This window comes from Chiloscyllium plagiosum, unplaced genomic scaffold, assembly GCF_037043375.1.
Source record: "Chiloscyllium plagiosum isolate Xiang-an unplaced genomic scaffold, Cpla_swu_hap1 HiC_scaffold_12, whole genome shotgun sequence".
NCBI classification, from domain to species: domain Eukaryota; kingdom Metazoa; phylum Chordata; class Chondrichthyes; order Orectolobiformes; family Hemiscylliidae; genus Chiloscyllium; species Chiloscyllium plagiosum.
Window position 1 is genome coordinate 36,800,381 of NW_028270150.1, and position 15,800 is coordinate 36,816,180.

Below are 15,800 nucleotides of genomic sequence, written 5' to 3' on the forward strand. Positions count from 1 at the left end.
GATTATCTGGATACAGGCTCAAAACAAAGTTGAATAAATATTTGAAAATGAAAAAATATGGGCGCCTCTGAGTATGAAGCAGGAGAATGAGACTAAGTAAATAGGTCTTTCAAAAGGTCAACAGCAGATGTGGTGGGCAGTATAGCCTCCTCTGTGTTGTTAAGGCTCAATGACTGAGACAATTAGGAATGCTGACTTGTTTTGTTATGCAGCTGCAGATTGTGGAATCCTGCAGCAGCTTCTGCCAAGATCATATAAAAAAATTAAATTAAGTTAATTGAGGCACATTACCCAAAGTTGGCATCAGGTTAGTTGGGATATCCAAAATTCCATTCTGCCACACTTCTGACAGCATTACCATTAGAGAGGAAAATCTTGGAAATGTATTAATCAGTTAATACATTTCATGAAAATTAATCGCAAACATCATACAATATAGCATTTTTCCATCTGAAATGATTCAGACTAGCATAAGCAATGCACGTCTGCTTGACACTAAATGTAAAATGAATGCTTTGTTACCTGAACAACATAATATTTACTCATATATACATGTTTATAAACACAATTCTCAACTTTATATCATGTACTCATTAGCCATGCAAAATAATTCAGACAAGCCAATGAAATTCAAAAGATTTGATGTAAGTTCCATAAAAAGTAATAAAAATACTCCATGCAAAGACATACTGTGCCAAATTTTAGTAAATACAAGAAAATTTACAGCACTTTTACAGTGCCTTAAAATTGCACAAATACATTTGTCTTCCAATCTCAATTATTTACTAATTGTGACAATAACAAATTTGCATTTATGCAGCAACTTTACTGCAATAAGACATCCCAAGACATTTCAGAGGCGTGTAAACTAACAAAGCATGGATAGAAACATGGAAGCTGCAGATGCTGGAATCCAATGTAGACAAGCAGGAGGCTAGGAGAGCACAGCAAGTCAGGCAATATTAGGAGATGGAGAAGTCCAATGTTTCAGGAATGGAAGTGGGGGTAAGTGTAGCTGCAGATAAAGGTGGGGCAGGGGCAAGGGTTATAGGTGGGGAGGGGTAGAGTGGTGAGGTGGTGATAGGTGAATTCAGGTGTAAGGTACAACCTGGTAAGTTGCTAGGAGGTCCAGATCATACCTACTATCTGAATTCACCTATCACCACCTCACCACTTCGCCCCTCTCCCCACCCATAACCCTTCCTTCCCATCTTTATCTGCAACTCCCCATACCCCCAACTCCACTCCTGAAGAAACGTCAGACTTCTCCACCTCTTGATACTGTCAAAATTTGACATGGAACCATAAAAGGAGATACAAGGACTGGTGACAGAAAAAAGCTTGGTAAAAAGATATACTTTAAATAGGTTTTTAAAAGCAGAGGAAGATGATAGGCTTGAGAGACTTTTGGGATGGAAATCTAGAACTTGGGGTGTTCGTAGCTGAAGGTGTGGCTGCCAATATTGGAACTTAAGAAGCAATAATGGGTGAAGTACAAATACACTGCATGACTCAGGAAGTCACAGAAATGCTGAATGTTGAGGCCAAGACAGATTTGAAAATCAGGAGAAGAATTGCGAAATTGAAGTGTTGTCAGTATAGATCAGCAGACATTAGGTGTTGGATACATGGAATTTGGATAGTTAAGATAGAAACAGCAGAGTTGTGGATGACAATTTTATGAAGGGGTTGGCCAGGAGCTGGAATCATTATGTCTGGAGGAAACAGTGTAGATGAAGGTTTATCGGCAGTAAAGCTGAAGCAAGGAGATAGTCGGACGATATGGTGAAGAAATAGGAAGTCTTATGACGGCATGCATATGTATTCGCAAACTCATCTTGTAGCTAATAGTATATAAATTTTGTGAATACTCTGGTTCAGCCTCAGGCAATTGCCAAGGAGAAGACTGGAGTTGGTAGCTAAGGAACAGAGTTGGTGGCAGAGTCAGTGTTCTTGATATTTGGCCAGAGGAACTTTCTGCTCATCCAATACTGGCAGACAAGCAGTCAGACAATTTGGATGTGTAGAGGAGTCAAATGAGGTGATGGTGAGGCACTGCTGGGTATATTTACCACAGATGTGGAAATTGATGGATGGTGTTGCCAAGGGGCTGCATGTTTGCAATAAGCTAAAACACTAAGCAAATATTATAGACAAGATGAATAAAATACTGTGTTCTACAACTGATCAAAATGACAAGGCAACATGAAAGAGCAATATTTAAATTCTATTCCTTGCAATAACTAATGTACAAAATACATTTTTATCCAAGATATTGCACAAATTGTTTCCTAATATTGTAATGACAGCAATGGTTCTACAGGCATTTACCTGTGAACTCCTCATCTTCTTTATTATCGAGCTCAGATACTGGAGTGGAGCTAAACTTGCGGGGAGTATCAGATTTTGGCAACTTACGCACTGGAAAGAAACCAAATAGAATCCTTTGTAGCTTTCATCAAAATGGCACTAGTAATGACAAATTACCATTACTGTAATTTAAAGAATGTTTATGCCAATTCTTGTATTCGCTAATTCAATACGCTTCATATAAGCATTTTAAAAATCCTATGATAGACTATCATTGCTTGGAATATTCATTCATTTCTTTCTGATTTAGGTTTTCTTTCCACTTATCCAGTTGAACCTGTCTCACCTTTTTGACATTAAAATTAGAATTAGATTTTATTGTCATGTGTACTCAAGTACAGAAGTACATGACTGCAGTGAAAAGTGGACCAAGTCACCAGTCCCGGCACCATCTTAGGTACAAAGGTAAATAGGTATAAAATCTTAAGTTAAAAAAAAAACAAAGTTAAAAGTTCAATAGACTTTCTTATCCATGCTGGTCTCACACTCTCGACAAGGGCTCAATGTTCTCCACTTTGGCCAGCTGTCTGGGAGGCCTCAGGCTGCCTGTCCTCGCTGCTGCCACATAGTGAAATAATTAAATGTTCACTGCTATAAAGGAGCCTTGGGATATTGGAGGTTTCACTCACAGAAAAAGTGACCTGATTTCAAAGTGGTTCATTTTACAGCACTTACCATCCAGTTAGAGTTTAGAAATTAAAAAAGGGACAATTACTTTGCTGTGATTATACTACAAGCCTCCCAACGGTCAGACAGAGATAGAACAGCAGATATGTTGGCAGGTAATGGACGGGTGCGAGTGGGAATATGGATGTTGTTATAGGGGATTTCAACTTTGCTAACATTAACTGGGATTGCTTTGGTGTGAAAGGATTAGTTGGGTGGAATTTTTAAAGTGATTCCAGGAGAGCGTTTTTGTGCCAGTACATAGAAAGTCCTACTAGAGATGTACAAAGTTAAAAATCACACAACACCAGGTTATAATCCAACAGGTTTAATTGGAAGCACACTAGCTTTCGGAGCGACGCTCCTTCATCAGGTGATTGTGGAGGGCTCGATCGTAACACAGAATTTATAGCAAAAATTTGCAGTGTGATGTAACTGAAATTATACATTGAAAAATCGATTGTCTATTAAGCCTTTCCACTGCTTTTAACTTTGTACACCCCAGTCCAACACCGGCATCTCCAAATCACTATGAGAGATGGGCAGTATTAGGCCTAATCCTAGGGAATGATGCTGGTCAAGTGGTTAAAGCTTCAGCAGATGAGGATTTGGAGATAGTTATCGTAACTGTGCAAGTTTCAAAGTCATTATGGAAAGGGATGAGGATAGTGCAGAAGTTGTGTGTGTAAGTTGGGGGAAGGCCAATTTCAATATCTTTGGACAGGATGTGGTAAACCTAGAGTATGAGCAGCTACTTGCAGTTAAGCCTACATTTGGAAAGTAGGAATATTTTAAATATCATATAGTGAGAATTCGGGGTCAGCATGTTCCTTTAACAGAGAAGAGCAAGGGCAGCAGGTCCAAGGACCCTTGATGTCAAGAAATAGAAAGTTTCATAAACAAAAATGAAGCATATGTCAGGAACAGAGCATTATATACAGGGGAGGCCCTTCAAAAGTACAGAGATTGTAGATAGTTGCTTAAAAACAAAATTAGGAAGACAAAGAGAGACCATGAAATATCTTTGGCAGATAGGATGAAGAAAAACCAAGGTATGTCATGAATATATTAAGACAAGGGGATCCAGGAAAAGAGTGGGGCTTACTAGAAATCAAAGGGACAACCTGTGTGTGGAGCCAGAGGATGTAGGTGAGATTTCATCTGTACTCACAAGGAAAAAGTTAAAAATCACACAACACCAGGTTATGGTCCAACAGGCTTATTTGGAAGCACTAGCTTTCGGAGCACTGCTCCTTCATCAGGTGGTTGTGGATGAAGCTAGTTCTTCCAATTTAACCTGTTGGACTATAACCTGGTGTTGTGTGATTTTTAACTTTGTACACCCCAGTTCAACACCGGCATCTCCAAATCACAAGGACAAAGACACTGTAGCTGGGGATATCATTTGGTATGGTGAGATTTAAGAACATGCTAAGTTTAATAAGAAGATATTAGGTGTTTTATTGGGCTAAAAGGTGCATAAATCCTCAGAGCCTGGTGAGATGTATCCCAGGTTATAGGAGGATTGCTAAGGCCCTGGTGGAGATATTTAATACTTCGCTGGCCACAAGTGAAATGCCAAATGATTAACAATCCTCTAATGTGGTTCCTTTGATAAGAAGGACAGCATGGATAAGCCAGATAATTACAAACCAGTTAGTTTGGTGTTGGTGGTCGGGAAATTATTGGACAACATTCTGAGGGACAGGATTAATCAGACTTGGAAAGACAGAGATTGATCAGGGATTTGCTGGAGAAAGATCCTGTCTGTCTAACTTAGTTGAATTTTTTTAAAAAATGTCACTAAATATATGGATGTGGGCGGTGTAGTTGATGTGGTTTACATGGACTTCAATAGGTCTTTTGAGAAGATCTCACATGGAAGGCTGATCCAAAAGATAAGAGCCAATAGGATCCAATGCAAGTTGGCAAACTCGATCCAAAATTGGGCTGCAAGTAGGAGGCAAAGAGTGATGGTGGAGGGATGCTTTTGTGATTGAAGCCTGTGCTGGGACACTCACTGTTATGTACATTAATGACTTGGATGTTAATGTAGAAGGTATAAGAAGTAAGTTTGCAGATGACATGAAAGTTGGCATTGTTGATGGTTAGGAGAATGGTTTCAGGCTCCAGTCTGATATTGATCAGCTGATAAATTGGGCACAGCAATGGCAGAAGGAATTTAATCCTGACAAATGAGAGGTGATACATTTTGCGAGGTCTAATTACAGCAGGATATACACCATGAATGGTAGGTCCCTAGGGAGTACTGAAGAACAAATAGGACCTTGATGTTACCAAGTCCATAGATTCCTGAAGGTGTCAGTAAAGGTAAACACGGTGAGGAAGGCTGCATAAAGGATGCTTGGCTTCATTAGCCAGGGCATAGAATATAGGAGCAAGGAAGTCTTATTACAACTTTATAAAACATTGTTTAGATCACAGATGGAACATTGTGTGCAGTTCTGGTCGCCACACCATCAGAAGAATGTGATTGCACTGGAGAAGGTGCAGAGTTGATTCACTATGACATTGCTTGATGGAAAGTCATTTATGAGGACGGACTTAATAGGCTGGATTTGTTTTCCTAGGGAGTAGAGGAGAGATCTGATTGAGATATATAGAATTATGAAAGTCAAAGCAGATTGTGAGGAGCTTTCCCCATGGCAGTCATGTTTAAGACTAGATAACAAAAGTTTAAAGTGGGAGTAAATGGTTTGGAGGATACCGTTTCAGTGATGATAGATAATTGCACCTGCTCCGCAATAGATCTCAACACTGGAGACACCCAAGGATGTGTTCTCTGTGCCCTACTGTACTCCCTGTACACGCATAACTGTGTAGCCAAATTCTGAATGAATGCCATCTACAGGTTTGTTAATGACACCACCATAGTATGATGGATATCAAACAATGATGAGCCAGAATACAGAGAGAGAGGGCTTGGTAACATGGTGTAATGATAACAACCACTGTCTTTCTTAATGTTGGCAAAACAAAAGAACTGATCATTCACGGTGGCTCAGTGGCTAGCACTGCTGCCTCACAGCGCCAGGGACCCAGGTTCAATTCCAGCCTCGGGTGACTGTCTGTGTGAAGTTTGCACATTCTCCCCGTGTTAGCGTGGTTTCCTCCGGGTGCTCTGGTTTACTCCCACAGTCCAAAGATGTGCAGGTGAGGTGAATTGGCCAAGCTAAATTGCCCATAGTGTTCAGGGATGCGTAGGTTAGGTGCCTTGCTCAGGGGTAAATGGAGGGGGGTGATGGGTCTGAGTGGGTTACTCTTCAGAGGGTCAGTGTGGACTTGTTGGGCAAAAAGGCCTGTTTCCACACTGCAGAGTTTCTAATTCAGAAAAAAAGGAGGAGATCATGCCCCCATTTACATCAACAGAGCGGAAGTTGAGAGGGTGGAGCGCATCAAGTTCCCAGGAGTGACAATAACCAACAACCTGCCTTGGATTTCCCATGCAGGTGCAATGGTCAAGAAGACACAGCAACACCTCTTCTTCTTCTTCAGGTGGCTTAGGGAATTCATCAGCTTCATAAGGACCCTCACCAACTTTTACAGATGCACCAAAGCAAGCATACTGTCTGGGTGCATAATGGCCTGGTACGGTAACTGTTCTGCCCAGGACTGTAACAAACTACAGAAGGTTGGGCGCACAGTTCAGACCATCATGGAAGCCAACGTTCCATCCATGGATTGCATTTACATGGCTTGCTGCCACAGAAAGACTGTCAACAACAGAGACCCATCGCACTCTGCCAATGTTCTCCTTTCAACTCTGCCATCAGGTAGATTATGCAGAAGCTTGAACACATGTACCAACAGCTTCACCCCTGTTGTAATTAGACTGATGAATGGACTCTTCAACTTCAAATAATGTTGATCTTGTTAATTTTGATCTTGTTTCGCACACCTCCTACGCAGTGTAACCTGTTTGCCTCATCCTGAAGAAGAGTTATACCCAAAATGTTGACTTCTCCACCTCCTGATGCTGCCTGGAATTCTGTGTTCTTCCATCCTCCTGCTTGCCTGCCTTGGATTTCAGCATCTGCAGTTTGTTTGTCTCATTCTGTCCAAGCACCCTATCATCTGCCTCTACTGCTCGCAAACAAAGCTTTACACTGTACTTGGGTACACATGACAATAAATCAACCCATCAATCATCATCGTTTGAGAATTTTCTTTCACCCAGTGGGTGATATAAACAGGTAATGTGCTGCCTGATAGGGTGGTGGAGGAAAATACTCTCACAATATTTAAGAAATATCTGGATGAGTAATAAAAATACCAAGGCATGGTAGGTTATGGATTAACTACTGCATCCTAGAGAGTTGCACTTTTACATCAGCCAAGAAGTTGTTTTGCCTTTCTCTTTAATGCACCAATCATTTCTGCTTTCTCAAAGACATGATCCATTCTTTAACTGCATTGCGACACTGAAAATCAGTTGTGCCCTCCAGCCCCCTTCCACATTTTGTTGGCCCTCATGCTTTGTCACTAGCATTATTTAAAATTAGCTGATCCTACATTCTCAGACCAAGTCAGCCTCCTCCAACTGTGACTGGCAAAGGTCTTATCCATTGTTCTTACACCATCACATCAAAGGTTTAAGGAGTTCCAAGCCTTAGTTTTTGTCATTCGATGTAATCTGCTCAAAATTAAATTAGAATTTACTAACTGTGGTGCATATGTTTACCAGACAGAAGGCACACACAGTTTCCATTTCTTAATCTGGGCCTTAAAGAATCAAGCAAATTCTTTATTCAAGTTGACTTTGATTGACATATTGACAACCTGAAAGCAACACTATCTGTAGCAATGTTCATAAGAGCAAACAACATCTTTACTTAATGCTTCCTGTCTGTATCAAAGTCTGTACTTTCATAAGATTCAATTTACTATAAAATAAATGAACAGGACACAAGTTAGAACAATATCATTCAAATGTAAAATAAATAAGGCAATACATACATTGACATATTCTATGAATGCCAAATGACAGTATTTGCACTTACATCACAGGTTAATGCAAATACCTGTAAATTCTGTGTCTTCAATGTTACCAAGGGTTGGAATGAATATGTGAGAAGAATCAGGATGTGCCAGCTTATTGTCTGTAAGGGATGACAAAACCAATAGCAAACATTGTGTTTTTCACCAAAATTACACTAACAGCAGCAAGTTGCCTTCTGTGTTTATTCACTTAGACAAGTACTCTTTCTAAAATTGAAGCAGTAAATAGTTTTAATTGATTATCCAACTGAATTCAGTCAAAGTCCTCAGAAGCCATGCAACACACAAAATTATAGTGAATGTTCAAACTTCACACAGAGCTGAAAGATTCCACAAATCTACAGCAGTTACTAAGTACTGAACAATACTTCTGTTGCTACGATTTACAGCCATTTATTAATGATGAGAACTTAAATAATTTCTCCAACTTTTGTTTGATTGATTACTGCAAATGAGTTATGGTTGCAAACAACTTATTGGAAAAAACTTAGAAGACCAAGAAACCATGTGTTCTAATACATATCAACTTACTTTAAACTGGTCAGGCAACATGAAATCCATGAATACATTTACTCATTACAGCCCAGTTTCAGACATGATTTCAATTTTCAATCGAATTTAAAGAACCAGAAACTGTTTAAAATCAGCTCTGTACTGGCCTTATTATAAAACATGGGGGTGGTTGTGTTGCCATCACCTGTCATGCCATCACCTCTATGACCCACTCCGAAGTGGGATATGGGCCTCAGTGGAGGTGGCTCTATTTTAAAGTCCTGGAAGAGACATGGAGCAGAGAAGCATCATAAAGTGTGGGCTGCCAGTGGTCTACAGCCTTGTTCTGACACCTGGGTCCTGCAAAACATAGCCAGCTCCATCTGTCAACTGTGACAGTAGGATTTCACAGTCACCCACAAAATTCAGGCAAATGTAGTCAGTTTCAGGATTAAATGCAACACAACACTTCATAGAAGAGGCTATTAGTCTTTTCAACTGACTTGAATATTTCGACTACTATCATAAAAAAACCTTCAATTCATAGGAATTTGTCAATTTCAATTTCTTTGTTGAAATGCGGTCTACTTACATTCACAGCTCATCTATACATGAGTGGAAGCCACAACGTGGACCTGGCAATGGGTGATTCCTTTGTCTCTGCTAACTAAATACATGTGCAACAGTAACTAGTCGACTTTTTTACAGTTCAGCACTACAGGAGCCTGTAGAAGCCACATTTTAATATTTTTTCCTGAGTATCTGTTGTGTTTTATCCAGTGACTTGTTCAGTTTGGTATGTGGCTGATTCAGATAACCCAGTCTGAATGACATTCTAAGAACATAGGTTATTCCCTACATGAAAATGAAGAATTCACGCCTATCCAAATTCCTACATTAATAGAATTTAATCCCATATGGCTATAGCAAACTGTAAGCCAATTAAGAATAGCAATCGATCTCTGGATGTTGGTGGGCCAATGGGCTTACAATGTTATCAATGCTATCACTGATGCCGCATGACCAGGGAGAAGGTGCCTGAATAGTGGGGGATCCTTGAAATGTGGTAAATGTGAAAGCCAGGGCCAGGCAGGCCCTGATAATCACCTTTGATGGGAAGCATCTAAAATGACAATGACCAAGAGGATGCTCAATGATCTGTGCGCCTGAGAGCGCTCATAAACATATTCCCCTCAACCACGCCAACCTTGCAACCCACTGGGAGGGGGCTATCAGGCTTTACCTGACAATCTCCCCAAGTGACAGGAGGCCCTCCTGACATAGGCAAATGCCAGCAAGGGCAGGAAGTGGCCTTACTTAAGTGACTATGCCAACTTTCTCACCTAGGGTAAAATGTGGTTATGGAAAGACAATGGTTTCATTGCCAGCCCTCTCATCTCCCAACCTGTCATCAATGCACCAGAAAAATCCAGCACCATTTTTCCAGACCTGGAGATTTTCACATTGCTAATAGTAGCTAAACATGTTACATCTTCCAAAGCAGAATTCAGCAATTAACAAGAAGAAATGACCACCAGTGGACTGTCACCTTATTCCCTTTGATCTATTTCAAGGAGCAGGATCTCCAAATCTAGGGATGAAGGTTGGACAAGTTGGCAGGAGATGAAGAAACAACAGACATGGCCCATTTCAAAGTTCTCCATATCAATCACCAACCTGAAGTTTTCATTCTGTTTCTCTCCCACAGACTTTATCTGAGCTGCTGAACATTTCGAGCAATTTTCTTTGCTTTCAGAGTTCCAGCATCTGAAATATTTTGCTTTTGTATTAGAGTTTAGAGAACACTCAAGACAATTTTATGGGCATCCATCAATACAAGCAGACGGAATGCCTGGATGCAAACAGACAATTTATGATGGTATTAGTTGGGGCAGTGCATATACATCTTGATTGTTCTGGTGAAACCATTGTTTTTATTTTGCAACATGACAGCTACTGCCTTGACGACCAGATATTTGTTGCATAAGAAAAAGTAGGTATTTGCCTCACATTGTACTTGCTGCAGCAAGATTTTTTTATCACATCATCATCATTGCTGGGAGCTCTTTTTCTCCCCAGATTGTTGCCAGATAGGTCTTCAGCTGAACAGTGCAGTCATGCTTCAACTTGCGATCTCTGTGAAAAGATTTTCATTCCATTTGGCACATTCCCAACACAAGGGGTAATGTAACTAGAGTAAGGTCATGACATGAAAAGCACCAAAACTGGAAAGTGAGGAGTGAGAGGGGCGGCGGGGAGAGGGTGGGGGGCTTCAGGTACATCTCACTTGGACTTTTTTAGCTGCCCACCATACGAGTTACACACAGAGAGCCATAATTCATGCCTGGGCTTTCCCCCAATAACTGCAAGAGTGGAATTGATACACTTGGCTCATTGATGGCTGTGGCACAGGCACAGAAGTTGGTTTACGGAGGCAGATGTGCTTGGGTGCTCGCCACTTGGTGAATACGATTGCCAGATTGATCAAAATATTCGACTGTGTCTAGCATTGCTAGACACCTATGATGTAATGCTATTCCTAGCATTCAGCATTAGGTTGGGAAAACATGATGGAAAATTTAATTTATTACATTAATCCAAGAAGCAACATATTTACCTAAAGCGGGGGCTTTTCTTCACTTGAGGCGCAATGTACCATTTCTATCTGCTTCAAATTACCACAAAAAAGATTTGGAAAAATCAAGAGAAATCCCTTTTCTGCTGCATCTTGCCAAACAGGCTTTTTGCTTCCATTGTGCAATCGATCGCCAGAAATCCCAAACAAGAGAGAAACATTCACTCTCATGGACTTTTCAGCTCAACGATAATGAACTGACATATTGAACTCGAATCATTATTGCTGTACATAGCTCCACAGATGCTGTCAGACAAACCTCGTTTCTCTAGCACTTTCTGCTTTTCTTTCTGATCTCCAGCATCCCAATAATACTTTGCTTTTATTTGACCTTTTTAAGTATTACTTGCAGCTTTTAACAGCCTCAGTTATATTTACTTACAGCTTACTCCTGATGACAGGAACACCCACATGCAGCCCAATCTGAGCTGGAAGCTCCTGGTGCATATATATTGAATTCAAAATTTTATAAATGTTGACCCCTGTGACGCCAGTGGGTCAAAAGATTGCTGAAAACTCTCCTTTCAGCACTAGATCTATATCTTCAGCTCTCAAAGTTTATCAGCTAGGTAATAAGTTGTCAAATCAAAATCCACAAAACCTCTTGAGAGGCACATACATCCATTCAGCATGTGTCATGCAAAAATAGCTAACAGGAGATAGCAGTTACTGAATGGTACAATATTTAAGTATTGTGACGTGCAGAATATTTGCCAGACAAAACTTCTATTGAAGCACAGGACAGAATCTTACTGAGATTTTAGGGTCTTCTCAGCTGTATGGATAATTTTTTGGGAACATCCACCTTGCCACATCAACGCAATCTAAGCAATACGCATAACAGCATCAACAAGGCTTCCCCTTGAATCAAAACCCTAGGGAAGAAGGTCCCATGCAGTAAGTTCTGCTGGCCTCTTGTATTCAGCCATCAGGAAAGCCATAGCCGCTAGTGGAAAGGAATCCAAGGGACCTAGGATTGTGCAGAATCCAAGACAAAGATGAGTAATATGGAAGATGGTGGGTCTCTTAGGTTAGGGGTCGTAGGAAGATGAGTAAGGCATGCCTCCCAGCAGAGATCCCTCCTGCTTTATGTCCAATGCATTGATTAATGACCTTTGATCGAAGGACTGCATCACCCCAGTGACAAGCTGTCCACATGACAGCAGTTATCAAGATAACTGGGACAAGATAACAAGGACAACTGTGTGAGATCCTTAAGTGGCTTCTCAATTGCCTGTGGGTAGGATTGTCAATCACCAGCCTACCGCACAGATCTTAATGCCCGTGAAAATGGGCAGCAGGTTTTGGGTAAGCCATTTCCTTGCCTAATTAAAAGCCCTTCCCACTAAGATCACCATTTCCAGAAACAGAAGATTCCACTTATAGTGTCTAAACTCTATGTGATCCACAGCTGATTTGCATTGTAAGATACTCTGAAAGCGGAGACCTCATAATTATGGTATTCATCAAAAAAATTCCCAGAACAGCAAACCAAAAGACATTATGCAAAATACCATCTATTAGTGACCAATTAGGATTTTCACAAAGTAAACTGGAGATTATTTAAAAGTAAGTAGAGGTTACATTAGCATGCTATAACATTTACGATACAGGACTTAATTTATGCCACAGATTGCTATTACTTAGTCATACACAAATATTTGTAGTATCTCAATATAGTTGACACTAAAAAAAATTAAAGCTTTTGTGCCATTTATAATTGAAAATCTGTGTTCTGGCGATCTTTAAAATGAGAGCACACATCAAAGATGTAACAGTAACATTAAACTGCAATTCCTTAAAATAACACAAGTGTAGAATAAATGTGATAACAAGATATTATAAAAATAGTTTCTGCACAATATTCTAGATTCATGTGACCGACAACACTGTAGGTTACAACAAGTACCTGTGAATTTCTTGTCAAGGTCAAGTTCAGATACAGAAGTTGGAATGAACTCATGCGAAATTTCAGAGGTTGGCAGCTTAAGGCCTGTAAGGGATAACAACAAAAAAAACCAAAACCAAACCTTTTATGTTTTTTAAGCAGAATAACATTGTTGTCAATGACCTGCCTTCTTTGTATGTTGAGATATTTGCATTTATATTTTAATTCAGCCAACATGCTTCAGATAAATAAAGACTTGATAAGGAACAATAAAGCATAATTGCAATGCAATAAAGCAAAAGGCAATGCAATGTATGCAAAAAATATACAATAAACCATGCAAAGCTGATTAACCATCCAACAAACTAGAATACAGGATAAGAATATAGGCAATATTTAAGCTCCATGTAAAACAGGAATATTCACCAGGAAATGCAATTGCTGTAACTCCACAATATCATAAATTTTAAGGCATTCAACAAAATTCAAACAAGCTCAGCCCTTAATACTTCTGAGATGCACTATAGATTAATGATTAATTCATCAAATAACTACCACAGAACAGCAACAAGTGTCTAGACATGATATTTGAATTAAGACAAAATACTGTGGCTGCTGGAAATTTAAAACAAGCACAGACAACGTTGGAGAAACTCAGCAGGTCTGGAGAGAGGAACGGAGTTAACTGGCACGACTGTTCTTCAGAACTGCCAGACCTGGTTAGTTTCTCTAGCATTCTCTGTTTGCTTCGAGACAAAAAAAGATCTTCGCACAAAAGAGGGAATCACAGAGACAGTGAATGAGATAAATGCCATCCACTTTGCATCTCCAAGCCCTGTCATAGGCCAGGCAAATCTCCCTCCAGAACGCACTCTCTTGGCCACTTGCCTCCCCAACCTGTATTCATGATGAAGGGCTTTTGCCTGAAACGTCTATTTTCCTGCTCCTTGGACGCTGTCCGAACTGCTGTGCTCTTCCAGCACCACTCTAATCTAGAATCCCCAACCTAATTTGAAGAGACATTTCCAGTACTCTGAGACTGAAGGAATGATCCTCGGAATTTGAGTTGATAATTAGATTGGTGGTTTCAGGATGGTAGAGGACTTAACTTTCCTCATGGTACATCTGCTTTTCCTTGCACCAGATAATAAGTAAATGTATTTAAATGTCAGGTAAGTCAAGATCTATTTTATCGTGAGTTCTCTTTCTGGTACCTTCACTTGGAAGAAGGTTCACCATGACTTCCCTGCTTATGCCAAGAGCTAAAGAATGATCAGAACATTTCAAGAAGGAAGAAATTTAGGTGAATGGTAATATGCTTGTTGAGAAGAGCAGGTTAAACATAATGATATCTGCTATTCAGACGTGGCTGAAATTTCCTTAATTTGAAACAGAAGAACTGCAGATGCTGGAAATCAGTAACAAAATCAGGAATTTCTGGAAAAAGGTCAGAAGGTCTGGCAGAGTCTATAGAAAGGCAGCAAAGTTAACATTTCAGATCCTGTGACCCTTCACAACAGTGGTCTGATTTTGTTCTATTAGTAATACATTGAAGTAACCAATACACCGAAGTCCAAGACAAAACACTAATTCATCAAATGATATTAAAAGAATGTGAGATATCATTTGTTGAAAAGATGTCTTTAATTTACATCAGCATCTGATAACTCTTAAGCTTATACCTTAAAATTGAGAAAGCCCAGGTGAAAATTCTTAGTCGCATGCATAAATGAACACTTACAATTCTGAATTATTATTGCAATGGATTGTTGCACCAGTTTTCAAATGTAATGAACATATCAGTCTGGCATTTTTATATTCATTATTTTGTTAAGGGCAAATGTTAGTATTTCCAATATGACCTGATGCTCCCCAGATATGTCTGAAATACTATGGTGTAGCATGTATCAGTTTTATTTAGTAATCTCACAAACAAATGCTGAACAAACAGTACAGGCAACTCCATAAAAACGATAATTAAAAGAGTATCAGACCATGGACAGAAAAAAACATGCAAAATGATGAACAATGTAAGCCATAGACACAATAACATTTTTTGAACAATCACATGCTATTACTTGCAACCATGCCACACGTAGCTTTGGGAATACCTGTTAATTCTTTTTCTCCTGTCTCATATATAGGGCTTGGACTTGGCATAATTGCAGTGTCAGATGTTGAGAACCCATAGTCTGTAATAGATAAATGAACCAAGTAAAGGCACTGTTTCATCCTTCAAAAACAACACTAGATTTGCCAAGGATGTTAAATGCTGGTGGTTAATCCAAGGCAGTATCCTCCCAGTACAGCTGTCTTGTTACATCAAGGTATAGATCTAATTGCATTCTAGGGAAGGAAGGAGATAAGGTAAATGTAAGATTAAAACTAAGTATTGAAGTTTTTGCACTAAGTGGAAGATTGTGTAACCAGGTGCTGCACAATTTGCTCACTAGAAAAGATCAATGGTTTTTGATTTAGATTTAAAAACAACTTTTAAAACATCATATGAGATATGGCTAGTTGTCCACAAAACATAAAAAAGCACTTTATATCCAATTATTAATGTAAATCTATCCTAGAATTGGTTATGTCATTTAATGATGGACAGCAAACAATGGATTGCAATGTAATCATACCTTGTACACTGAAACTTACATTTTGTAGAAAAGTAAACAATGTGTGGCACAATATTTTGATTAATTAATTCAATAGTTATTCAAAGCAATTCAT

At 39.5% G+C, this 15,800-nt stretch overlaps 1 protein-coding gene across 50 annotated transcripts in view; it reads right to left on the reverse strand.

The window, feature by feature from the left end:
- Positions 1 to 15,800, reverse strand: part of abi3bpa (ABI family member 3 binding protein a) — a 350,635-nt gene that overhangs the window by 89,369 nt on the left and 245,466 nt on the right. For 49 of the 50 annotated variants that reach the window (XM_087992632.1, XM_087992642.1, XM_087992635.1 and 46 more), the window contains 4 exons: positions 15,182 to 15,262; positions 13,092 to 13,175; positions 8,079 to 8,156; positions 2,332 to 2,421 (listed from right to left, as the gene is read on the reverse strand). In XM_087992632.1, the coding sequence (XP_087848758.1) occupies positions 2,332 to 2,421; positions 8,079 to 8,156; positions 13,092 to 13,175; positions 15,182 to 15,262 (333 nt within the window). The remainder of the gene's footprint in view (positions 1 to 2,331; positions 2,422 to 8,078; positions 8,157 to 13,091; positions 13,176 to 15,181; positions 15,263 to 15,800) is intronic. The other variant, XM_087992648.1, reaches the window with a different exon arrangement.